A 27,365-nucleotide genomic window follows, 5' to 3' on the forward strand; every position below is an offset into this window, starting at 1 on the left:
AGCTTATAATTATAATCAGAATTTTACACAAATACATATCTAAATTAGGATTTGTTTTTTACTTTTATTCCTCATAGATGAAGCTACAAAAATATTTGTTACCTACAGTATCATACAAATTCCATAACGCACTGATGAGCCAAAACATTATGACCAATCACAGGTGTAGCGGAAAATGCTGATCATCTCTAAAGTTACAAAATCTCTTTTAATTGCTTAATTAATTGCTTGGACTTTCAATGGATGGACAAAAAAAAAAAAAAAAAAAAAAAATTAAAAATATCTATTTGACAGTATATGCAGTATTTTTTCCCATGGTATTGAAAATGGTATCGAATATTGATACATTTTAAGGAATCGTATCGAAGTTAGAAATTCCAGTATTGTGACAACACTAGTGAGAACCTAATGACAGTAGTCCGAGGAGGGACAAAACACAAATCGGCGACAGGGTGTTGGGTTTCTAGGCTATCCTGTCCGGTCTAGAACTGAATGAAGGTCTAATGTACAACAAGTCACAGAAAAATTTAATGATGGTTATGCTTCGCACTCTGCTCTGTATGGGGCTGGGTAGCCGCAGACCGGTCAGAGTGCCCAAGAAGACCCCTGTCCACTGTCGAAAGAGCCTACAATTGACACACAAGTGTCAGAACTGGATCTTGGAGCAATGGAAGAAGGAAGCCTGCTTTTATCAGTCCCATTTTATTTTGCATCATATAGACAGCTGTGTACGTGTGCCACTCAACTGGGGAGGTACTGCCACCAGGATCACAGTGGGAAGATGACAGCCAGTGGAGTGATGCTCTGGGCAATGTTACGCTGGGAAACCCTGGGTCTGGCCATTCAGGTAGGCATAAATTTAACACTTGCCTCCTACCTAAACATTGCAAACTAGGTACACCCCTTCATAGCAATGGTGCTCCCTGGTGGCAGTAACCTCTTTCAGCAGGATAATGCACCCTGCCACACTGCACACTTTGGAGAACATTGTGAAGAGTTCAAGGTGTTGCCCTAGCCTCCAAATTCCTCAGATCTCTATCTGATTTAGCATCTGTAGGATGTACTGAAACAACAAGTCTGATCTACTGCAGCTCCACCTCGCAACCTACAGGACTTAAAGGATCTGCTGCTAATGTCTTGGTGCCAGACACCACCAGACACCTTCAGGGGTCTTGTAGAGTCTATGCCTCAGCGGGTTGGCGCTGTTTTGTCAACATGTGGAGGACCAACACCATATTAGGCAGGTGGTCATAATATTTTGGCTCATCGGTGTACTAACAAATGTCAAGTAATGTGGTATTACCATATGACACAAAAGGTACAACCATAGTACTTTCTATCAGAGCAATTTTAATTAGGCAGAGGCTATTTTCACTTAGTGCAAACTGTTAGATGCTATGTATACTTAGTGCAAATAGTGGCAGATACTATTTACACCTCAGTGTATTGTACCATATTATAAAGCAGTATGCAACAACATATTGAGTGTATATGATTATTTAAAATAATGGATAGTTCCGTTCCTTGACCCTGATTGGTTGAGCCACGATCAAAGCTGTTATAAATGACTCTACAAACATTTTATTTCAAATAAACGCCTCTCTGAACTGGTATGCAATGGGAAATTAAGAAGAATTAGTTAAAAACAGGTGTATTCAAATCCTGGTCGATTAAGTCAAAAGCTAAAGTCACCCGCCTTACTTTTCACACCACTACTTCTGTTATCAGACAGTTAGTGTAAATAGCCTCTGCCAACAAGGTGGGCTATTTGCACTTGGTGTAAATAGACATTCTATTTTAATTAACAGATTTGTTTAAATAAATAAAAATTTAAAAGACTAACCATCTCAAATTCTAAATTACGAATATGAAAAAAATATTTTTCGAGACCATTTAGCTCCATTTTCGAGATTCATTTAGCTATTTGAATACAAGAACCCATCTCATATAAATGTCCCACACATCTGGGCTGTTTTTGACAGCCCATAATCATGCAGAATAACAAACACTGAGAGACTGAAAGATAATGTGAGAACATCGAGTTAAAACATATCCTTATTAAAAATGCATGTTGTGTCTTTAGATCTGACATGTCAGAAAGAAAGTCAATCAAATAAACATGAAACTGATCATCTAGTAATTAACAGCTGGAGAGACTCATCAGATGTGTTTCATAAAGGTCAGCAAACAACTTCAGCTCATATTCAAGCTCACCAACATCCATGGCCGTCTCCATGAAGCTCTTCTGCCTGGAGGCAAACTCCGCCAGCAGCTTCTGCTGTCTCTCTCTGGCCCTCTGACGCCTGCAGATGTCAAAACAAAAATTAATTGCATCATTAACTTTAATCATCAAATATTATCAAGTGGCACTGAAATGTTGACGTGATCATATTCAGATTACATTTGAAGTTTGAAGGATGCATTTGACCATCATTTACTCCAGCAGGGCATATATTCATTCTCAGAAATTCAGTCATTAAGTCCAATGGAAATCCTCAGTTAGGAATGCACTGGCAGAAATTATGATTGATATATAATTATTTACATTTTATGTTATTTCATGATATTTTCATGTTAACCAATATGATGGGGATATCATAAATGTAAACTATTTGTTTGTTAAAATAAATATATATCTGCTTCTGTCCAAAAAAAACGGCAAAAATACTTTCAATAGCATCTGATTGCAACAACTGAAAAATATAAACAGAACAGGCAAAAAAAAGCAGACGAAAACAAAACAAAACACAATCATAAAACACAATTCTTTATCACAAAAATTGTGTGCAATAATGCTCACATTGTTCATCTGTCCAAAATGTGCCGCACATGCCTTTAAAAGTGAAGTCATAAACCCCACCCTCTCCATGTAATCGAATAGGACGCAAGCTAAACTAAAAAAAATCCAATTACACTTCAAATGTTCTTTTTTCCTAAGATCTTATCACGCAGACATATGTTCTTCTGTTTGTTTTTCCCAATAAGTTTTGGTTTTTAGTTTGATGCTATAAAAATGGGCTGCAATGTCAGGATTTACAGCTGTGTTTGCGATCAAGTCTGTGGGAACAGGATTGCGGGTGGGACCTTGATACCCCGGCTCCACCTCAGGATCACTACAGAGCAGACTCCACGGCAATGACCGTTTCTGGGATATTTGTAACCAAGCAGATCTCGCCCCACATTGACTGCCATAGTATTTTTTTCCCCTAATATTGTAGTCAATGGGGGGCGAGATCTGCTTCGTTACAAACATTCTTCCAAATATCTTTGTGTACGCAGAACAAATAAATTTATACAGGTTTGGAACAACTTGAGGAGGAGTAAATGATGACTGAATTTTCATTTTCGGGTGAACTATCCCTTTAAGAGGGGCATAAGCCAATAAAGACAGTGATGTTAAGCCTCAAGAGTTTCCAGCTGACAATGTTAAGGACAAATGCATATGCACAAAGTCCTTTAATACAGCTCTGAGCACAGCTGCTATAGTTTTGACTTGGTTTGCAGGGGGTATCTGTTCCATAATCAGAGGAGCTGATTGGCGGATTACTACTCGTTCCTTCAACAGTAGAGTACTGAACATCATAACAGCTCCTGAATGTGACATAACGTTTCTCAAATCAGACACTGATTCAGTATGTAAACATAATTAATTCTAAGGCTCTGAGAAAGGGGGAAAAAGACTAAATTTTAGGCCACAAAAAACCTTGATAACAATAGACCTTATTCAGAGCATCGCCATATTAAAGGAAGGCTGTGAAAGTGAAAGTGAAGTGACATGTAGCCATGTATGATGTCCCATACTCAGAATTTGCATTTCACCCATCCAAGTGCACACACAAACAGCAGTGAGTACTGAACACACACAGTTGTGGGTAATGAGAGTAGAATAGGCACTGTTCATTAACTCCCCCCACCTACGCCTCCTGCCGGTACTGAGGCTCGAACCCGCGACCTTCGGGTTACAAGTCCGACACTCTTCCACAGAGTTGTCTGGAGTTTTTGGTCTACTGAATTTCTTAGAAAGATATTTTTGCAGTGTTTCGTCACATTAAGTAACAGTACAGCTGACTGAAGAGATGTAAGTTTATCCCTCAAAGCCTCGCTTTCATTCCTGCTAAAAATCAAAGATGGCCTTGCTGTGAATAAGGTCTAATCAAATGGAATATGACACGGGCAACACACACCTCTCTTCCTTGTCCATACTCTTCTTATCTCCAGGACTGTTCTTCTTGGGTGGTATGGGTGGACACACCTTTCCACAGATTTCCTGTAGGCATCTCTTGCTGTGCCGGCTACGGGCGGAAGCTTTGGCCAAGATTCTTTCGATGGCTGTTAAACCATCTCCATGTGCATGATGGGCCGGATCCACCTCGGCCAACCAACTCAGAGACAGAGAGTTCTGCTTAGCAGACAGTTTTTGGTGCAGTTTGACCAGGAGTGACAGCATGCTCTCACGGATCTCCAAAATCTCTGTCACCAGCTGCGGGGGTGAGCCCGGCGGCAGCCAACGGGAGGATGAGGACTTGGGCCGCACTGCCTGACTGGCCTCGTGGTTGCTGCGGTTAATGATTTCCTGGAACTTCCTCCTGCGCTCCGCCACTAGACTGAACACTTGAGCCTCACGCAGGTTCTGAGGAGAAACCACAGACAGAGAATAAATGACAAATAGACATAAAGCTGCAAGCAACAATTATGGGGCCACACACACCAATGTCACAATCATGGTTGCGTTGAGTAGATTTGTTTGGTCATAGTCATTCAGAGCAAGTAATTCACACGCTATTAAAGCAATAACCCACTTGAGGGTGAGACAGGGTGTTGAGTAAGGGATAATCGATGGTTAGCTGTGCGTTAAGCGATTTTAATGCACATCGTGGAGTCAAAGAACCACCTGACGCCTCCACAAATTGCATTAAAATCATTTAATGCACAGGTAGTTGTCGATTATCCCACTTATACCATGGTCACTTGCCAGAATAAAGTTGTTATTGATGTTTAGAGTGCAATATTTGACAGGAAAGGTCAAATTAATGGTTATTTTCATCAGTTACGGCTCATTAGATCCAGCATTCTGCCTGGTTTGAATTAGACACAGAAATAAAGTAGTGTGTATGATTACATTTATTTGAATGGATTAATTATAGCATTCATTTCAAATATTCAGAAAGGTGAGAGAGAATAATATCTGCATCTGTTTAGCATCTCTCTCTCTATTAACAACAAACCTGCAAGTTTAATTACTTCAAAATTGGGATGAGACCCCTTCGTTGCTGAGAAATATAATGTAGCGATTCAGTTGCGAGGCTATTTTATTAATAAAAATTGTAGGGCAGCATTGATAAATTTCTGTGCACAGCGCAATCTCTGAGTGACGTACGTGTGTGTGTGAAAACAGTGCATTAATATAAAAAGGTGATTCAACTGACTACCCAAGTTTTATTGCACACCTTCCAGCCAATCAGAATAGAGTATTCAGACAGACCATGGTATAAATCATAAAAACACACAGTCTCAAGAGCCTTATTGCTTTGATAAAACGGCATTAAACGCAACACAATAAAAGTCACCAATATTTAATAGTTTATTAATTATTTACTAGTGTTAATAAACAGAATAGAAACTAGATAAAAATGTTAGTCAAGACTTTGATGTTGGCTTAAAGCGAGGCTAGAAAGCTTGAAGTAGTTTAAAAAGCCTGAAGTTTTAAGGTTTTAAGGTCATGCAGTCGCAGACAAACAGACTAAGATGGATAGATTTTACTAGGTAGATAGATATTCCTTTAAAAAGACTACATAGACTATTGGTATTAATAGATTCAAGGCCATGACACACCAAACTGACATCAAAGAACTAGCAAAGATGAAAGTCGACCGTTTTGTCGTCTCGCATGCGTCTAGGCCAAAAAGTTGCACTTAAACACTCAGCAAGACTACAGCCAATGGCTAAATAGCATTTTGTGCCTGCATGAGAGAAAATAACTGTCTCTACCAGAAGGTGGCAGTAGTCTTTATGTCATTCAGAAAAGAAAACCGCACCAGTTCTCTAAGCTAAAGAGCATTCAAAGCGATCTGTCTCACTGACTGCCCGGCACTGATTCAACATGCTCAACCAGCCAAAAAGTCATTGACAGGCTCCAACTACTGCCAACAGTGGCTCAACAACAGCTCCAATCCGGTTGATGGCCGACCGCTGGATTGGTGAGTCATGGCCCTGTAAACAGCTACACTTTCTAGAGCTATAGTTTTAGGGGCTGTTCACACAGAACACGCTTTTGAGTTCTAAAATCTTGCTCATGCGCAAGATGCTGCGAAAGGTGTGAGACACAAGAGCAATGCTCAAATACATCCATCTAGCAAATGGAAAAAAAGGGAAAAGCAGCACAGTGGAATGCAAAAACTTGTTCTGTATGAACAGGCCCTCACTAAAGTCCCATAAGGCAAATCCATTTAGCAGCCTAAGAGCAAGTGCCCCCAATGGGCAACAAATAAGATCACAGAAGGACTTCAAATTCTCTATCCTCAGTGAAATACACAAAGGTGGAGCAATGAGCTCAAGGTTAGACCTGACATGGGTCTCGAATTGCAGGGTCCCTGCGGATCCTTAAAAAGTCTTAAAGGAACACTCCACTATTTTTGAAAATAGGCTCATTTTCAAACCCGCCCTAGAGTTAAACAGTTGAATTCTACCATTTTCGAATGTATTCAGCCTATCTCTGGGTCTGGTGGTAGCACTTTTAGCTGCAGCTTAGCATAGATCATTGAATATGATTAGACCGTTAGCATCTCACTCAAAAACGACCAAAGAGTCTCGATATTTTTATTATTTAAAACTTAACTCTTACGCAGCGCCTGAAAATAGTCCCCAGCTAACTCTCCATCTACACAAACTTAGTGGGACTACTTTCAGGCGTAATATCACTGCTGCACCCACAGTATGGCAGCAAAGTTCCTTGATTATTACGCCAGAATGAGAGTATTGTTCCTAGCCATATCAGCCTAGAAAATCTTAACTTTTCATTTTCTGTTGGTCTTTGTACATGATGTAACTACAGAAGAGTCAAGTTTTAAATAGGAAAAATATAAAAACTCTCAAAGATCGGCTGAATGGATTCGAAAACAGTAAAACTCAACTGTTTAACTCTAGGGGAGTTGGAAATAGTGGAGTGTCCCTTTAGGTTTTATGAAATTTAAGGCCACAAAAAGTCTTAAAATTCTTACCGTAAATGGTATAAGTCTTAATTATCTTTTCAAGAAGTCATAAAAATACATAAACAAAACAAGAATCGTGAATCAGCTTATTGTGACTTAGGATATAATTTAATTAAAGTGAGCGCTGCACATTTCAAAGTAAAACGTTTGTCTTGCATTCTACAGGCTCTTTTAGAGCAGTAAACAATCAGAGAATACCATATGCTAAGCAATTGCTTATGATGTATTGATGAATTTTGTAAACAGGTGTCACCAGTGTTACCAGTGTAACCGCTATATTTTCGTGGTTAAATAAGCACCACCTACTATAGTGAACTTGCATTTTCATTCAGTCTGTCTCCTGTTTCTGACTAAAGCAAAAATTGACCCATATTTTTACGCAGGACAGCATATACGCAGTGCATTCTGAAAATCTAAACATAGATTTTCCATACACAACACATATATAATCATTTATTTCAAAATAAAATAAATGTAATCATTTATAATTTCAAGCATCACTTTAAAAAAAAAATGGTTTAAAAGGCTTTTTTTCTTTTTTTTTTTTTTTCTTCTCATTTTATCAGTTTAGGATGTTACCATTGACATTGCCCTACTCCATCCATGTGGTGTTCATGATATTTGTGCGGGTCTTAAAAGCTTTCATTTTGATTTTGAGAACACAGCAGATACACTGAAATAGACCTGCTTTTTTCTAGTTTAAATGTATTCACAACATTTCTGACCCACAATTGTCAGAACATAGCCTGGGATCAAAATAATAAAAGGACAATTTCTTTACACATATAAAGAACTAACTCTTACTGAACGTGTCAGATGCCCATAGTGTGTTTAATTAGCATGCTAATCTCACTGAAGCTACTTAATATTTAATGATGAGCACTGAACCACTGACTGCTGCGCTCAAGACTCATTATACCACCACACATCACTGGAAACACATGCAGTTAATGAAAACTTCCTCTCATCTCCTACATTCACCTCTGAGCTAGTTTGAAACATATGAATGAAATCACACTTACTATGAACACATCATCACACGAGAGAAACAAACCAAGCAGGAGAAAACTGGACAGATCAATAAACAAAAGACAAAAAACAAAAAGAAACCCAAAAAACAAACAAAACGAAAACACAATCAAAGTACATCACGACCAGTGCTCTATTTCCTGTGTACTTACTTATAATTGGGTCAATGGCATGATGCTTATTTTGGGTGTCTGGATCTTTTAATTAATCTCTAAAATTCTGTGCATTTTTCTTTTTCTGAGAACCGATACATTGTTATTGTAACCTATGTACACCACTTTAAAAAAAAAAAAAAAAAATTATATTAATGTTTTTTTCAAAAATGTAAGAAATTTCTAAAATCTTGCACATCCATTTTGAGCTATACGTTTTCTTCCTGTTTTCATGATCTCACATATCCTTATTTTGTCACAGACCCCCTTAATTGTCATTACCATTTCCAAAAATTTGAGTAACACAAGAAGCGAGCAACAGGTTTTTGAATATTGCAAAAGAATGTCTGCAAAACAAAGCAAGTGCAGTCTTCCTATTTCAGACCATTCCATACTTGGTTATTCAAAACAGATCTCTTGAAATCATTTCACATCACTTGATAAAAATCATTCCCAAATCCCTCTACCTCTCTCCAATTTCCTGTCAGCCTTCTGGAACTCTGTGGATGGAGAGCGATGTCATCAAAACAACGGCAAATAGACATCAACTTTTTCAATCCCCCCTCTTGTCTGTGTTGACCCATTCTACCAACCCTTAGAACTCAGGTGAGCCTGTAACCTGACAGCATCTGCCTCACCTGTCCGAAGGTGGTGCTCTCAGAGCTGGTGCTGGGTGGAGTTTCCCTCTCTCTCTCCCTCTCTCTCTTTCTCTCCACCTCAGGAGCTGTCTCTGGCACTCGAACCCGCACAAAGTTGATGACGTGATGGAGGTTAGACAGCAGGCTGGTGCCTGGGAACCAGCTATCATGGCAGTGCTCCTCGATACAGGGCTCCTGTAATAGAGAGTGAAAAAAAAATCTCAGCAAGAAGGACAAAATTGCTTTTAGCTGCCAGCCCACCACACATAATCTAGTCAGAAAGAGTTCTGTACAGACATTGGACTAACCGTGATTTAATTAGTCAAGCAGTAATAGAGTAATTACAGATTAGCGGCTGGTAGATGAGTTGAGTGTGTTAGGACTACAACACATGGAAGTTATGCTGAGGCCAGCCAATCAGATTGGAATTTAGAGCAGCATTTTTCTGATAAAAATTACAACCGATTTAAAATGTGATTAAATAAATAAATAATAATAATAAAATAAAAAAATCCAGGTTTGCAGGGCTGCACAATTTGTCCAAAAGTTTGATTATATATCAATATAATTACATAATGAGAATAAGAGTAAAGTTACAGCTGTAAGGTAACAATTTACGGAAAATAATTTATTACTAATATTTATGGTTATCTTCATATTCAAACTTTAAACCATGAAAGTTTTACACCGTGTCCTAGCCAGATGCGACGTGACACAATAAAAGGTATCTTTTACATGTTAAGCAGAGTTTTTGTCTTAACCAGCCATGACGGCAGTGCGCGCGACTCTATTCAAGAAAAAATAAATGTGTCGTTGTGCTCCAGTTGAATGTTAGGGCAAATAATGTAGGCCTTTTGTATTTTTTATTACGTTTTTTTTTTTGCAACTAATTTAATAATTTATATCTTGATTCATTGTATATATATATATATATATATATATATATATATATATATATATATATATATTTATTTATTTATTTATTTTTTTTTAGACGTCATAACCTGCCATACCCAACACGAAGGTGAATTTATTCGGTTTGTGTAAAGCCATTCGTTAATCTGGTTGTTTGATGAGAAAGAAAAGGAGAAAAAATGCTTTAAGAATTAGTACAACTGTAGCAGCAGAGAACTATTATTCTGTTTCGTGGAACTGAAGAAGAACTGATGAAAGCACGGTTTGATCTTTGGTTGACCAATCGGCATCCCCCGCAGTGTTGGTTTGGTTTCACCCCAGTTAATTTGCATTCATATTACATCAAAACCACGTACGCCGCATGATAAAAAACAAAGTGTATTAATATATTGTTTTTTTTATTAATTTAATGCTATTATGTGTGAACGTCTACCGTAAGTGTGTTGCATGATGACATTGCAAACGGACTCTTTTGAAGAGACAGCTGATTGCGAGCCATTCATTTGCTGCTCTGATAGAACTCACTATGTGAGATTACACTGCACACTCATTCTAGCTCATATATAAGGTAAATCATCACCACTGACATCCCCTACATGTGTTTTGTTAAATTAGTGACGTTGTCATCGGCTAGTAACGTGCATGTTACTTTAATTCCTAAAGTGCTGACCCGAGGTTGAGTTGATTTCACATTCACGTGAATCACACCACAGTTCCGGACCACCTCCTATAAACAGTCTCAGGTTCGGTATCCTGGTACGCTCTCGGGTCCGAATGACAGCTTTACCATTACACATTTTTTATGCGAAGTAATCTGTGAAAGCACCCTTATTTAGATGGAAAACTGCAAGGAGCCCTTAAAGCTTCTCTTTTATTGATAAGCTTTTGTTGAGCTTCTCATGTATAAGAACACAATGCTTCACTCGGAAATATGCAGTGCATATATTTAATTAATCTGCATTGATTAATCTTTAGAGGAGGTCTTGACAATTCTGAGAGCAATACGCATCAGTGTGTGGCCATGCTGTCTGATTCTGAGACTAGACCAGTCTCGTATTTAAGAAAAAAAAAAAAAAAATGCTTACCTCTTCTACTTTGTCATCCTGGACCTGATTATCAAGTCCGAGTTCTATCAAGTACAGCACCATACACAACACATGTTCAGACATGTTCTGATGATCCATCCAGATCTAAAACAGAAACATAAAAACAGTTATCATAGATAAAACAAAAAACAATGGGAAACCACTCATTTCATTCTAGTAAATGACCAGCCATCTACATATAAAATGTCACGAAACTGTAAAGTCCGAGTCATTAACTTAAGTTCAAGTATCTTGTAAAATTAACCACACATATCTCTGTCAGCGCGTTTTGCTCAGTGATAGGTTTCACCTTATAAAGCAGTGTAAAGATGACGATATGTAGAGTTTTGCAGTGCAGCAGGCGCACCAATCCTTTATAGCATGGGTGCAGGGGGGTCCTCTCTTTATAGGGTGGCCAGGGGTTCCCGGTATGAACGCCTGACTGTTTCAAACTACAAAAGAAAAAAAATAATTAGACATTAATTAAATGACCTAATATACTTCAGCAAGCCTGTTTCCATACTAATTCTAAAAACAAAAGCACCCTTCTGAGTATTGTTCAGTGTAGTCCTGAAAAACAACAAAAAAGTTCACCCCAAAATGACAACTGTCATCATTTACTCAGTCTCATATCATTCTGAACCCCACAGCTTTCTTTTTCATGGAACACAGTCATTATTATTCAATGAAAATCATCCTCATCTCACAGCAATCAAATTAAATCCAGACATCATAGTGTTTACCCGTCCACCACTACTGTAGCTTTTAAGTTGTGTTTTTTTGTCAATGGTTCTTGTAAAATTATGTTTTTGTCATTTTGGAGTTTCAAATATGAGGATAAATCAAAGAATCGTTGTCATTTTTGGATGAACAACTTCTTTATATCTGTATTTCTGCAGAAAATTATTTTATTGAAATATTATTTAAAAAAAATATATAAATTTCCCCTTTACAATTTGGTTTTTAGATTAAATACTATGTACTGATAAATTACCCAAGGGATCTAGGACCAACATAAACCAAGATAATGAAGTTTCCATAAATGTCCATATAACCCAAAATTTGCTGTGGGCCAGATGGCCACTGCGCTTAAATCAGTTCAAATGACAATACAAACCTGGAGGTTTTGCAATAACAATTCATAGATGTAATCACTCAAAAAAAAAAAATAGGAAAATAAAAATGGTAAAGCAATAGAGGTGTGACGAGACTCGAGTTTCTCATGAGAGTCGAGACTCGAGATTCAGTTCACGAGATGAGAAGATTTTTACACACTATTTTTAAGAAATCCTCAATGGCGGCATATATGACTAGAAAACATTCTGCAGGTGTATTTGAAATGTTTTAACTAATCATCTTGTAATGAATGTCATTTCAGTTCTACTTTCTGAGTATGAATTATCATATGCAGTAAAAGACAACAATACTCAAGCACTGTAAAAGGTTTTGCCACACACTCAACTGACTGACTTCTCTTCATTTCAGTCTCTTCAGACCTTACTGTACATGATTTATGAGCTTTTTTATGAGAGGCGTAATGTAAAGGTAGCGGTGGCATATTCTTTCCTAATCATCCTAACCACTCTGTCATGGCAATATCACGAGACTACTTTTCGCATCGACAAGAAATCTCGTCACATTTTAGTCTCACGAAATCTCGTGACATGAGATCTCGTCACACCCCTATAAAGCAACCTCCATTGGTCCATTTGAAAAGGATTGGCCAAAGTTTAAATCATGTGAAACGATTCATTTTGGATTCATATTTGTGTATGATTCCAGTGATTTACAAAATCAGAGACAAGGAACTGTAATACAAGTCAAAATAGATGCATGTACAGGGTTTTTCTTGCATTAAAAATATTTGTGGCCACTAAAATCTTTGTCCCTCCAAAGATTTATTTGTTCATTTATTGTGACGCTACATGTCGTTCTACAGTACCAGCACCTGATGATAGCCGGATGCTTAAAAACGCTCCTGTGAGAGTTTGTGCAGCTCTGAAGAACATCAAAGGTTTCTATTTAGTGTGTTTTGCAGCATTGAGTTTTGTAGCCAATCACATACATATATGTTGAGCGCGTGAACGCAATGACCAATCAAATGTGTTTAAGTTTGTCAGAATCTGCTCCGTACCTCTTAAACCAGGGGAGTATTTATTTAAGTATAAGTTTTTGGATTTACGATTTACAAACCATATTTAAATGCATGAATGAATTCGATAGACAGTGATAACTATATCAAATGGACAGAACAAAACAATCTGATACTGTATGTCAAGTAATCAGTGCATTAAATCCTGTAAATGCAAAATAACAGACCTGCCACTTTTTTATGTAATGTGTTACTTTGTTTTTTTATTTTATTACTAACTTCTCAAATCAGTCACTCAGTGACTTTTTACATAGAAACGTACAGAATTCTCTTTGTTTTATGATCTGTATTGACAGTTATTTTTTCTCATGAAGTTAATATTACATAATATTGTGGATGAGCGTGTTCATCTGCCACCACCGAAGACCATTTTTGACCCAGGAAAAACCCTGATGTAATAAACCATATTTTACATTTAATGTACTGCTGATGAAGTTAAAAGCCACAGCAGACATGAGATAAAATGCAAACATAACTGCAAACAAAGTGTGCTTGAGAAAAACTCCAGCTTTATCAGACTTGAACACAGCTGCCCTGCTTTAAAGGCATCACTGACTCCATTTGCGTTGAAAGGAACGTGGGATATAAAATATTTTGTCCTCTTGACAGGTGATCCATCATCCAGCGGCCGGACACGAGCAACTCAAAACATATTCACAAACTGACACGGCCAATGTCAAATACAATAAAGTTCTGCTGAAAACTACTTAAACGACATCTCTGATTCAGACGTTCACTGCTTTCATGTTCATCTTGAAGGCATTGCAAAACTATCATTTAAACATGCCATTGAATTTATAGAGGAGAGAATATGCTTTTAAAGTCAACATATCAAATATGTGACCCTGGACCACAAAACCAGTCATAAAGGGTCAATTTTCTGAAATTGAGATTTATACATCATATGCAGCTGAATAAATAAGATTTCCATTGATGTATGGTTTGTTAGGATAAGACAATATTTGGTCGAGATATAACTATTTGAAAATCAAAATATTGAGAAAATCACCTTTAAAGTTGTCCAAATGAAGTCCATAGCAATGCATATTACTTACAAAAATAAATTTGATATATTTACGGAAGGAAATTTACAAAATATCTTCATGGAACATGATCTTTACTTAATATCCTAATGATTTTTGGCATAAAAGAAAAAAAACGATAATTTATGTATTGTTGGCTATTGCTACAAATATACCCGTGCGACTTAAGACTGGTTTTGTGGTCCAGGGTCACATATCTTTCCTTTTTGGCTGACATCACTTAGGCAATGCAGGCTGTTGGTGAATGTAAATGCACACATTTCATGATGCAATCAATTCATGATGGATAAAATCACAGCTGGGGATGTGAAATGTTTTTTTGTTTTTTTTAAATCACTAAAAATGTTTTTCATATTCCAGAAGTAAAATTAGATTTGATTACAGTTTCATGTTCATTTCAATAAAAAGACACATTTGCATGTAGCAAAATGTAAATGCGTATAAATGTAAATAAATACAGATGAAGAATATTCAATAATACAATAGAGCTGCTCGATTCTGAATAAATAAATATTTTTGTTTAAATTAGAGATCACGATTCTCCCATGATTCTAAATAGACAACTAAACAAAATAACATGTAATTTCAGAAAAAAAATATGAATAAAAAAAACGATTTTTCAATGACATCACTTGTAACAGTTATAGTCACTGGTATAACTATGTAATTGATACATTCTTTATTTAAAGCATCAAGTTACTTCCAAAGGGTGATTTACTTTATTTTGATTGTTACCGTAAACATCTTTTTTTTTTTTATCCAAACGATAACTTTTTTTCCAAAAAGATGGAAAAATTTCCGTTATTCCAATGAAAATTTCATCAATGGTGAGGAAAGAGTTAATAGACATAGCTGAAGCATTGTCATTTAGGAATAAGCTCACGTGGGTGTTTGAAGATCTTTTGACGATTAATCATGCAGTTCTACAATACAGTTAAAAACTATTGTTTTGATATTACTTTAGGCTGCTGCTGTTGGAAATGAGGCGATGGACTACCTCCACTTTGTAAAAGCTGTGGTTGGAGTGCAAATCTGTATTTAAGGTGTGATGTATTGATTCTCCGTGACATGACTCTAATTGGGGAAAACCCATTTCAGGTATACGTCCCTCCACTAACACCTTCCTCAGAACAGGAAAAGGAGTGACCCTGAACGTAATTCCCTCTATCACACAGCGACCCCTAAACTCAAAGTCAACAGCGCACAAAATCGAGCAATTTAAGGCTCCATATGTGAGGGTTTTTTTCTGTTTGTTTCAGGATGATCGATGACCATCTCATCGGGGTTCCACCTCAGACTGAATATGTTTTGGAGCAGTTGTTTCCCAATATTACTTTATTAAGCAATTCTCTGATTTCGTTTTTTAGGACTGCCTACATTAGGCTACGACTAAAAGTCAGTGCTGTCACTACCCTAACATTTACCAAGATTGTATAAACTGTACTGTATTTGCATGCATTTCTATACCTTAAATGAAGGAAAAAGAAGTGAAACAGCAGATGTTTAGTGTTTAAGTGATAAAGTGAATGTTAAGGATGAGGTGGATGTCTAGAGGATTTTAGAGACTCACAATGCCGCGTATCGATCCATGGCCGACTGCACGTCTCTGCGGTACACTGTGCGTAGAATCACCATTATAGGGTCAAACTCTTTCTCCCAGACTTCAGCTGGAAAACACACACACACAGAAAAAAAATGTTGGGTGTGAGTTATGAAAAAGGAGAGTAATTTAGAATCAGCCTCAGACTGCCACCATGTGGCGAGACCTGAGAAATTAGCTTAAATGACCACAATACAATCCTAATTATTATACAAAATAAAATAATTACACACTTCTATTTCAGAAAATGAGCAGAAAACCAGAAGAAACTCATTGTTTGAATGTTGAAACACTGTATAAAATCGATATTTCACTTCTAGAATGAATGAATTGACTATAAGAACCATCCTGATATTGAGGGGCCTTTTACACAACACCAAAAACTGAAAAATTATGTGTTTTGGGCGTTCATTTACACGACAACAGTGGTTTGGGGGCCTGAAAGCGGGTTTCAGTACAAGTTTTGGAAAACAATATCGTTATCGTCTCTGTGTAAACTATAAAAATGTGAATTTGCGAAAACGGTGACATCATGCGCATGCGTATTATGTGTTCAGTATACAGGCATGTAGTGTTTCGTTACAAAGTGACATCGCCAACTACTGGCCTGGCATGAATACAGCTTTTTTGCAAATGCAAATGCAAAAAAAGCTAAATGCAAAATACACGAAAAATGTGAAGAAAAAAACTTTTCCATTTTTAGTAAAAGTACCCTTAGTTTACTCCTGTTACCTAAACCAACATATCATTAGAGTATAGCACACTTGCACCACATTGACCAGATAATAAAACTAAACTACAGATTTTACAGATTTTTTAATTTTAAATTTGAATATGTCTGGTCATGTCCTGTAACAGGTAAAGGAAACAAAGACACATCTATTACTAGAGAGCAGATGCTTCTGTCCTAATGCAGAGAAAAGTGTTGAAACCCTACAATCATGTAGTCACACTGCCATCTGGTGGTAAAAAGAGGTACACACAACATACCAATGCAATGTATTAAGGGGGGAAAAAAGGACATAAATGGCAAAATGATAAGTTGTGTCACCTTTCGGTGTGTACATGCCCTGCTGCATTGATCCTCCAGGCTCGAACACCGGGGCTTTAAAATCAGCTACAGCAGACAGCATCTCCTCAAAACTACAGCTGCCCGGCACCACGCCGCTCTTAGGGTTCGGATTTTCCGGGATCTACAGCCGTGGTCAAGGACAATCAGCAAAATTCAACTAATATGACCAAAATAATCAAATTTTTATTTTTTCCCCAGAGGCCATCTAGTTATAATCCATTAGTTATAAAGTCAAGTTTTTTGCCGTAATTTAGGGTTTCCATTTTCTCTAGGCATTAAGAAACTGCTTTTCTTCAAGAAACACTTGAAGAAGGATGTTTTTGTACTGGGTTACAGTATTTTTACATAGTATATATTTTTTAATTTACCATAATTAGTTTTTAATCAAAAAAATTTTCAAAAATGATGATGATATGAATCGAGTAAAACAGCACAAGTTGTTCTAACACTAACAAAAGCATCAAAGCAGAGCACTTATCAACGCAGAGCACTTGCTGTACTTCCTGTGAGTACAACATGTTTCCATGGTGAAAGGATACAAGATCTAGCAGAGAACTGTGGGTACGATCATTCATACACAACTGTGACACCATCTCCGCTCTCAAAATCTCATCATCAGACATTCCTGCAAAGAGACACAAAGACAGAATGACATGAGCCAATATCTCCATCTCTATGAATGTCTGGAAACTTGTCCAGTGTGTTTTCATTCCCACCCCACAGCTTTCAAAATCTGGACGGGTCATTCCATCACTAATGGTTCAAAAATTGTTGTTTGCTTGACCAGTTTCAATTTTCCTATTTTTTTTTAAGTGATTATTTTAAGGTATTGCAAAACAACCAATAATAATAGTGTACATGTACCGTTAAATGGGCACTAGAGATCAGTGTAATGTAAATGTTTTAATGCTGGGAAAATGATTAATCGCAATTAATCACATCCAAAATAAGAGTTTGTTTTTACATAATATGTGTGTGTGCTGTGTATACTTATGTATATATAAATACACACACATACATGTATATATTTAAGAAAAAATTGTTATTTTATATAAAAATATTTATATATAATATAAATTATATAATTATATGTACAGTATATACATGCAAATATTTCCTTAATATATACATGTATGTGTGTGTATTTAAATATACAAAATAAGTATAGACAGCACACACACATATAGTATGTAAACAAACTTATTTTGGATGTAATTAATTGCGATTTTTTTTTTTTTTTCAGCTGTTGAACGATAAAAAACTGACAGCCAATGAGAGTCCAGTCTAATTTAAGGGCTTGCACATTTAAAATGGCAGACGACATTGCAGAATAGTTAATAGCATGCTAAGGACATCTGGTTAAAGCTGTGTAAATACAACAAAAACATGTTGTACACACTGAAAAACCGCAGTGCGTGAGATTAGAATAAACAGACCGTTATCGTTCATTGGTGTAGATGCAAATATAGTTATCATTATAGTTACCTTTATAGTTAGCGTTCTTGATCTGAACGGGCCTCAAGTATATAATGTCTTAGTGCTTTAACAATTTTTAGGGCTGGGAAATATGACAAAATATAAGTGATCATCCAGATTTAGATCTATCTATATTGTATTTATAATGTTGACTAGCAGATAAAGCATTCACAGGCTTTGATTTCCCAGGCTTTGAAATCAGGTAAATATTAATGTCAGGAAACCCGATTCCTGTCCATGTCCATGGACCACTGGTTCTTTAATAAGTTGTAAGGATCACGGTCAAGTCACACATTTTCCCCCAATTAAATCCAGTCATGTTGCAGGATGTTTTGCCACTCAGTCCAAAGTGATGTCTATACCATAGCTGTGTGAATGTAGCCTTAGATTCACCAGTTAGAAGTAACACATTCAAAACAATGATAGATCTTGTGTATGTTAGCTATTTAATGTTACTGAGCTTCAAACTGTCAGTATTATTGAAAAAGAGATGACATGTACCTAAGTGTATTCGGAGACTGCTCAGTATGACCAAGAAGGTGAGCGCTCCCTCCAGCATGGGTCTCTCCTGCTCCGAGTCCAGCACTGCGTTCTGATGTTGAGACGCCATCGTCAGCAAGTCCACCACCTTAAACCTGACATAAACACAAAGTTCTAAGGTGCCATCTGTAAACAATAGCCGTGTTTTCACTGTCGGGCCAAAAGCGAGCTGTCTCCTTTGCCTTTGTTGATACCGGACTAATGTATCTGTATATATGTCATAAATTACATGCATTGATATGATTGATGGCATCGGGTTTTAGGGCAGCACCGGAAACGCAACTTGATTTTGGTCTCGGTTGAGTTCCGAGGCTATTGGCCCCACCCGGCACTTTGTTAGCCCTGGCTAGCACTGGCCAAACAGTGGAAAAGCGGCTAATGGTGGCTGGGAACAATCTGTGTGAAAACACAATCCAAGAAAAGTTTGACGTACCTCTCAAACACTGAAGAAATGAAGTAATCTGGATCCAGTCTAGACGCACACACCTGAAGACAAAAAAAAAAAGAAAAGAAAATTACTATAGTCTCAGGAGGAAACATTCAGGGTCCATTAACACTCACAAAGTGCTGAATGTGAGTATCAATGGGCTAAGATAGCCAGCAAATTCAGAAAGAACTGCACAAAGTACATGGTTTAAATCAGTGTTTCTCAACTCCAGTCCTCGGGACCCAGAGCAGTTCTGCACATTTTGTATGTATCCCTTATTTAACACACCTGATTTAGATCATCAGCTCATTAGGAGAGGCTGCATGAACTGAACTGAGTGTGTCAGATAAGAGAGACATACAAAATGTGCAGAGCAGTGGGTCCCGAGGACTGGAGTTGAGAACCACAAATAGATTATAACAACTGCCTGACCCTCACTGAATGATGAGTGTGATTCAAATCAAACGGTTTACTGAAAAAAATGTGTTTTATTGTGTGTCTAACAACTTTTACCTCAGAAGACAATTAAAAATTATAGGTTTATCTTAACAAGGGAAAAAAATTGAATATTCCACACATTTAGCCTTAAACATGAAAATATGAGGAACATGATCATGTATTCCAAAAAATTAAATGTCTCAATGAAAATGAAACTGTTTTGATGCTGTGAGTGATGTAATGACCTGTGCTGTCTGTCTGTAAAAAAAACAAAAAAACAAAACCAAAATCAGGTGTGGCAAAGAATTCAGGACCCTGGATGAACACATGCTTCAAGCACAGAAGTGTCAGGTGAGAGAGTGAGGGGTGTCGGCGTGTTACCTGCAGGAGGTAGATGTCCGGATCAATCATAGAGTTGCAGAAGTGAGACTGGACATAGGTCATGGCCTGACCTTTAATCTGCAGCCCGTTTCTCACCCACATGTTACTATGGATCTCAGAGAGGCTAGCCTGCACAAAAACACAGACAATGATCAACTGATGGATCCCATCTACTTATCACACACAGTAGAATTAACATCATAACGCTGTCACATGACATTAAGTCACATGCCAGTAGTGAAACGTGAGACATCAGTCAAGATTTATGACAAACGGCTGCAACATTACACAACACAATGTCCTCTGCTTCAGCAGCATTAATGCACTGATGAACAAAATTAAGTCTTGTATATGGCCGTAACATTTTAGCACCTAGACCAAACAGAAGCACTATATTAAATTATAAATAGCATCAGTGGGCATAGCTCATATATATATATATAACTCTAGGTAGTCCAAATTCATTGGATTTTCTTCCATTCATGAAACAGAAAAAGATGTTTTGCAGAAATGTACAGACTTGTCTTTTCCACACAACACAAGTGGATGTGATTAATAAAAGTTATCATAAAAGTAGTACATTTGACTTATATGTTTGTGTTCAATTCAAAACATTTGGATCGTCACAAGAACCAATGGTTTTGCATGTTTTGTCTGAATGTATACAAGCATAAATGAGATTAAGGAACTGTAGCGGATGGAGGATTTTCAGTGAATAACTTGCTTTTGAACTGTTTAGACTAGTCGTACAAGTTAGTCATCTAATATTTTTTCTTTAGGACTGGTCATAACTTTACAGTATGTCAGTCACAAAGTAGACTGGTCTAATTTGAAACCAAAAAGTAAAACCAATTACGCCTTGACTAACTGCTAGCTGGTCAAACTAGCTCTTAAGACAATGCCTCAACATACTCCACAGTATCGTATGATTTCAGAAGACTTGAAATATACTGGGCGAGTCATAATGGCATTTTTTTTTTTTTTTCCTTGTAGTTTGGCCAGCCCCTTAAATTAATATCGGTAAGCTATTGCTTTAATTACACACAATCAGTTGCTCCTTCTCAGTTTATCCATAATATTTTTATTCACCATCATGGATTACCTGTATCTGAAGAGGGTGAACCATGATCTTCATCAGCATCTCCTGATCAGGAAGCAAACTGTCCAAATCCAGACCTTGACACTTCACTCCCTGCAAAACAAGAAATATGTATGTTAATAATAATGCACATAAAATGAAGAAATGTCATCTATACATTAGATACTCTTCAATTAATTAATATTTGAATGAAGGAACTTCATTATATCAGTAAATCTATTCAAAACAGTGCTCATCTTAGCCCATTCACAAAAAGCACAGTTTTGTGTGAACCCTTAATTCGAACCAACATATCCATACGAAATCCTTTGTTAAAGGACAAAACTTTGTATTTGATGCGGAGTGAAAAAATGTTAATAACTGTAGACCATACCAGTATATCATAATGTATTAATAATATATGTCCACATTTAGACTTAAGCATATGGTTTAACTTCATTATAGAATATACATATAAAATTGACAAATATAGTAAAATGCACTAAAATGCAGATTCCACAGTGAATGACTGGAGTATTTTTTGCAGAAACTTAAACAGAACATAAATTCATTACACACTCAATGCGGATAGTTTTAGTACAAATGAGTTCAAACTGAAGCAAAAAAGCTGCCCAGGATTTGTATGACCCATCACAAGTTACAACATATAAGTTCTGATATACAAGTTCACTTTTTGTTTTTACTGTTTTTAATCACCTCCACTTATCTGTGTTTGCTCATATAATACACACTGTTGCATTAGGGGTGGGGATTTTTTGATGACTCTTTCTGCAGGTTACATCATTTTTCAAGTAGTAGGTGACAAGTGACTGTCTTTATGAGTGAGTCATTGAATTATTCACTCAACCAGTTTGTTCAACAAGACTGATTCATTCAGAAACTAAACACCACTACTGAATGGGTTCTGGGAGTGTGGGACTGTGCTCCAAGCTCACCTTGCTGAGGAACATGGCGTAGTATCGATGGAGAGGTAAATGAAAGGTCAGCTGGTTGAGGGAAGGCTGTGACAGAGAAAGAGAGAGGTTTCTCACCGGTTCCACATTTATCAAGACAAATAATCTGACAGTCTAAGCATCAAGACTGTACCTCATCTACAAACCCAATGGCATCAAACCACATCTGAAGAGTTTCCAGACAGTACCGCACCACTGTCTTAGTGTACTCTTGTGTCTCCTGAAAACACACAACATGTTTAAAATAAAACTCAAGCCTCCAAAAAAAAAAAACACACTAAATAGGGCCAAGTTCACACAGAACACATTTCTGAATTCCACTGTGCTGCTTTTCTATTGTTTTTCTATGTAAACATGTGCTAGACTAGTGGTCCTCAACCAGAGGCCCCACTAGAGGCCTCAATAAACTTCCAAGGGGGCCTCAAGACGACTTAATTCTATTTAAAATAAGACAGAATTAAAAAACAAGATATTTTTCTTAGTATTTAGATATTTTTATAATGAATATACATCTTTCTAACTATTCAAAACTCTAAACTCTGTTTTACTGGGTAGAAATTCTAAGTGGGGGAACCTTCAAATATTGTTGAGGACAATGGGGGGGCCTTGAAGTCAAAAAGGTTGAGATACACTGCGTTAGACGAATGTGATTGACCGCTACACTAGTGTCTGGCATCCTTTGCAGCATCTTTCGCATGACAGTGCTCAAGGTAAAATAAGTTCAACATTTTTCCAAAAGAAAAAAAGTCAAGACCTTGTGTTTTTTCCCCATTCTACTGCTCAAATCTCACATTTTTGAATGCAAAAACTGTTCTGTGTGAATAGCCCCTGAAAGCATATATCAATAATAAACAATTACAGACTGAAATATAACTCCGTATGCAGCAGATAAATTAGAAAATTTCACAAATGAAAAGGTGCTGGAGTGATGCATGCAGAGATGAATGTAGCTCACTTTGACTTTGCAGTGTGTGAGGAGACCCCACATGGGCTGAGCACAGGCCTCCAGCTCAGCTGCAAACGCTGCATAATACGTCTGAGACTCAAACTCCACATGCTCATTCAGCTCTCTCTTATTCAGATTCATCCCTGACAGAGCAAAAGGTACAGAGAAGAATCCATAACAGAGTGAATTATTGACACACCGAGATCACGTTTCAGTTGTAACATAACCTACATCACACACAGTTCTGTGATTTTAATCAAAACTAAAATGTCCTTTATAAAATTAATAGTCCTAGATGGTAGTAACCATTTATAGAAGGCATTCGAGATCATGCCGTATTGTAAATACAATCACATTTATGTCTTGCTTTCCAGGACAGATATCTAAACATTCTTTAATCAAAATACATCTATTTGAGAAGCAAAAAGACTTTCTGATAAATGTTTCAAAATTAAGAGAATTTTTGTTTAAAACAAGAAAAAATATCATTGATATCCGTCAATGGGTTCAGAAAATAAGAAAGTGATTCCAACTACATCCTTACTCTGTGCCGTTATCGTTATAGTTGTGGTGTGGACTCTGCTATTATTTTATATTTAGAATGATTTCTAGAAACTATAATGATAAAGATATAGTATCATCCTTGGTGTGAACGTGCCTTTAATATCTTAAGTCATTTTGCTTCTTAAGTAATAGATAGCCTAGTTTATTTGTACTGGAAAACAAGACAAAAATAGAAAATAATTTTTGTAGTGTTGTGCATAATTAAGCCCTTTAGCTGTAACCATTTTACAAAATAGCACAGATTTTCATAACTCATTGCTCAATTAAGTAAACACTAATTCATTCTCATTGTGCCATTCATAGGACTAAGAAAAAAAGCACCACAGACTTTGAAACAAAAACAATGTCTATGACTTCAGGATTTCCTGTCAGTTATTGACCTTGGAAGAAGGAGACGAAACTCATCCAGAGCAGCAGCAGAGAATGATCCTCCAGGAAGCGCTTGGCCACACTTTGGTGTGAGAGGATATTAATAAAATCACTAACTAAAGGCCAGTAGGTGTTATTCTTCAGTAGAGCTTCACCACAGTTTACCACCACATGACGATTATTCTCCTCATCTGTGACATTAAAAACACAGATTTAAGACATTTCAAAACTTTTTGTACTTGATGATAGTCATCAAGGTATCGCATCAAGAAATTATGTAAGAAAATACAGTACACAGTACACAGCAGCAACAGCCTGGCATTTCGAACACACCCTATACATTGTTTCTTTCATTACCTTGCAGTTCGCTCTTGATAAGGCAGCTCTCCATCATGTAGAGAAGCACAGTGACCATGATGTCCAGTAACTGGCACTCCTCTGTGACGTGTCTCGCCAGCTCCTCGTTACTGAAGAGCTGCACGCTGATGTGAACGATACGGTTGGACATGGTGTCGGACTCATGGCTCTTCATGAGGGTCTTCATGATGAAGGCGTAGTGTTGTACAAATGTTTTAGTGAACGTGATCTGTGGCACAGGAGAAGGAAGTACACATTTTGGTAAAAAACAACAACAAAAAAAAAACCCAGTGCAGACAAAGTTTCTCCTGGAACTTTTTTTTCGTTCTTTTAGTTTTGCAAGAGAAAGCTAAAACATTGAAATATAATTTTTCCTCTCAGCTCATTTTTTTTACCATCATCATATCCTTTTAGGGGCTCTGTAGAAATGTAACTAAAAAACATAACTAAACGTTCCATGTTGTGCAGGCCAAAAAATTGTAAATAATTATATTATACATAAATGTATTTTTTTTGTTTCAGTGTTTATTTTTTGTTCCTTTTTCATTTCAAATACAGTGTTACTTACATAAAAAAATACTATTATGTTATTTCATGATTAAGTATTGTATTTCAATGGAACTGAAAAAAAAAGAAAATAATTAACTGAAATTCACAGATTTGAAGGCTGCTATTAGATCACTGAAGGTTAACGTCATATTATGCGACAACGTATTACTTAAAGATCTTACAACCTACTAGCTACATTCTGCCTTAAGAACACATGGTATCACAAAATTAAGTACAAAGTTAGCAGCTAGTAGATAAGAACCTACAAACTGTTTTTGTAACACCACCCATATGTACAAGATCCAATGTTAATACTTACAAAGTAACAAAGAGAGTGAAAACTAGCAAAATTCTCTAAATTTACTAGAGATTTACAAGTACAAGAGGCCAACATATGCTACTTTAACAGTGTATGAGATTAGGTTAACATGCTTTAAATGTTCAAAAATCAGATTACATTTCCACATATCATATATTATTGCAGCACCTCTTTTCCCAGTCTGTCTGAAACACTCTGAAACAACTAAATTCTGGTTTCTACAAAGCCCCTCATTCCAAAAAGTTCAGAGTGCTCTGATTGGCCAGCTGACCCAGTGTGTTGTGAGTGGCTAAAAAAACACCTCAAGCATGCAACGGAAATGTAACGCCCTTTACCACAATGCGAGTTTCAGCTTCAAACATTGTAATGCAATTGTAAACACAAAAAGTTAATAGCGTCATTGTTTGTACCATATCAGTTCGAGCCAGTTGTAAGTGTGACCTGCCGATACTGATTTTTACCGATTCCATTATTCTTTCAAATATCTATAGTTTACAGCGTATACAAACAAAAATCTACTTTTCTTCAATGCACTTGTTTTCATAAAAAAACAAGTAAAAAGATAATAATTAAACAAATTTCAAACAACAGCAGCAGCACAAATAAATGCCATGAAATAAAGAGAGATATGCAATAAACATGGCTTTATGTTTTTCAGGTGGGTTTTTTCAGGTCTGGATCAGTGTTCTTTGTTATACAGTATATAATAAATCCCTTTTGTGGGAGACTTTCTCGGTTTCACAGACAAGTCCCAGACTAAAATGCATTTTTGCGCTGTTTTAACTGAGAGCAACTTGCACTGACTTATCTTAAATGTGCCCTAGAATTAAAAATTGAATTTACATTGGCATAGTTAAATAACAAGAGTTCAGTACATGGAAAAGACATACGCTGAGTTTCAAACTCCATTGTTTCCTCCTCCTTATATAAATCTCATTTGTTTAAAAGACCTCCGGAAAACAGGCGAATCTCAACATAACACCGACTGTTACGTAACAGTCGGGGTGTACGCCCCCAATATTTGCATATGCCAGCTCATGTTCAAGCATTAGACAAGGGCAGTTAGTATTACACAAGGGCAGAACGTCTGGATGTGCACTGCTGAATAATCAGACTAGGTAAGAAAGCAAGAACAATAGTGAAAAATGGCAGATGGAGCAATAATAACTGACATGATTCATGATAACATGATATTTTTAGTGATATTTGTAATCTGTCTTTCTAAATGTTTCGTTAGCATGTTGCTAATGTACTGTTAAATGTGGTTAAAGTTACCATCGTTTCTTACTGTATTCACGCAGACAAGAGAGCCGTCGTTATTTTCATTACTAAACACTTGCAGTCTGTATAAGGCATAAACACAACTTCATTCTTTACAAATCTCTCCAACAGTGTAGTGTTAGCCAGTTAGCCACAGAGCATAGCCTCAAACTCATTCAATATCAAATGTAAACACCCAAATAAATACTATACCTCACATAATCCGACGCATGCATGACGAACACTTTGTAAAGATCCATTTTGAGGGTTATATTAGCTGTGTAAACTTTGTTTATGCACTGTTTAAGGCAAGCGCGAGCTCTGGGGGCGGAGAGCGCGTGATTTAAAGGGGCCACAACCTGAAATCGGCTAGTTTCTAATTATGCCCCAAAATAGGCCGTTAAAAAAATTAATTAAAAAAAATCTATGGGTTATTTTGAGCTGAAACTTCACAGACACATTTAGGGGATACCTTAGACTTATATTACATCTTTTTAAAAAAAATTCTAGGGCACCTTTAAAATATGTCAGTGCCATTGTTTTGTCTCAAGATGCACACCAGTAATGTTTTTTAAGGCATGTTTATAAAATGTCCTGATTGAACTAAGGCCTAATCCTGGCTTAATTTAAGCCTACGAATTTTATAACTTTGCAGATCTTACACATACACTCAAAAAGACACATTACACGAAACATTAAAGCATTAAAAAGCACCATGGCCTCTTTAAACAAACCACAGGTTAAAGGTGCTAAAGAGGATGTTTTGTTTTATACATTTTTGCAATATTACTTG

At 36.8% G+C, this 27,365-nt stretch overlaps 1 protein-coding gene across 6 annotated transcripts in view; it reads right to left on the reverse strand.

Annotated features, from left to right (window-relative positions):
• The window catches only part of ubr3 (ubiquitin protein ligase E3 component n-recognin 3), an 83,256-nt gene that overhangs the window by 44,095 nt on the left and 11,796 nt on the right, over positions 1 to 27,365 (reverse strand). For 4 of the 6 annotated variants that reach the window (XM_067408834.1, XM_067408833.1, XM_067408831.1 and 1 more), the window contains exons 8-25: positions 24,445 to 24,673; positions 24,099 to 24,278; positions 23,164 to 23,297; positions 22,342 to 22,428; positions 22,191 to 22,256; positions 21,259 to 21,348; positions 20,157 to 20,285; positions 19,344 to 19,396; positions 18,872 to 19,005; positions 17,434 to 17,519; positions 16,874 to 17,015; positions 15,793 to 15,889; positions 11,338 to 11,479; positions 11,028 to 11,132; positions 9,028 to 9,222; positions 8,857 to 8,889; positions 4,185 to 4,630; positions 2,215 to 2,303 (exon numbers count right to left, since the gene is read on the reverse strand). In XM_067408834.1, coding sequence (XP_067264935.1) covers positions 2,215 to 2,303; positions 4,185 to 4,630; positions 8,857 to 8,889; positions 9,028 to 9,222; positions 11,028 to 11,132; positions 11,338 to 11,479; positions 15,793 to 15,889; positions 16,874 to 17,015; positions 17,434 to 17,519; positions 18,872 to 19,005; positions 19,344 to 19,396; positions 20,157 to 20,285; positions 21,259 to 21,348; positions 22,191 to 22,256; positions 22,342 to 22,428; positions 23,164 to 23,297; positions 24,099 to 24,278; positions 24,445 to 24,673 — 2,437 coding nt within the window. The remainder of the gene's footprint in view (positions 1 to 2,214; positions 2,304 to 4,184; positions 4,631 to 8,856; positions 8,890 to 9,027; positions 9,223 to 11,027; positions 11,133 to 11,337; positions 11,480 to 15,792; positions 15,890 to 16,873; positions 17,016 to 17,433; positions 17,520 to 18,871; positions 19,006 to 19,343; positions 19,397 to 20,156; positions 20,286 to 21,258; positions 21,349 to 22,190; positions 22,257 to 22,341; positions 22,429 to 23,163; positions 23,298 to 24,098; positions 24,279 to 24,444; positions 24,674 to 27,365) is intronic. The other 2 variants (XM_067408835.1, XM_067408832.1) reach the window with 1 other exon arrangement.

This window comes from Chanodichthys erythropterus, chromosome 14 (genome assembly GCF_024489055.1).
Source record: "Chanodichthys erythropterus isolate Z2021 chromosome 14, ASM2448905v1, whole genome shotgun sequence".
Taxonomy (NCBI): domain Eukaryota; kingdom Metazoa; phylum Chordata; class Actinopteri; order Cypriniformes; family Xenocyprididae; genus Chanodichthys; species Chanodichthys erythropterus.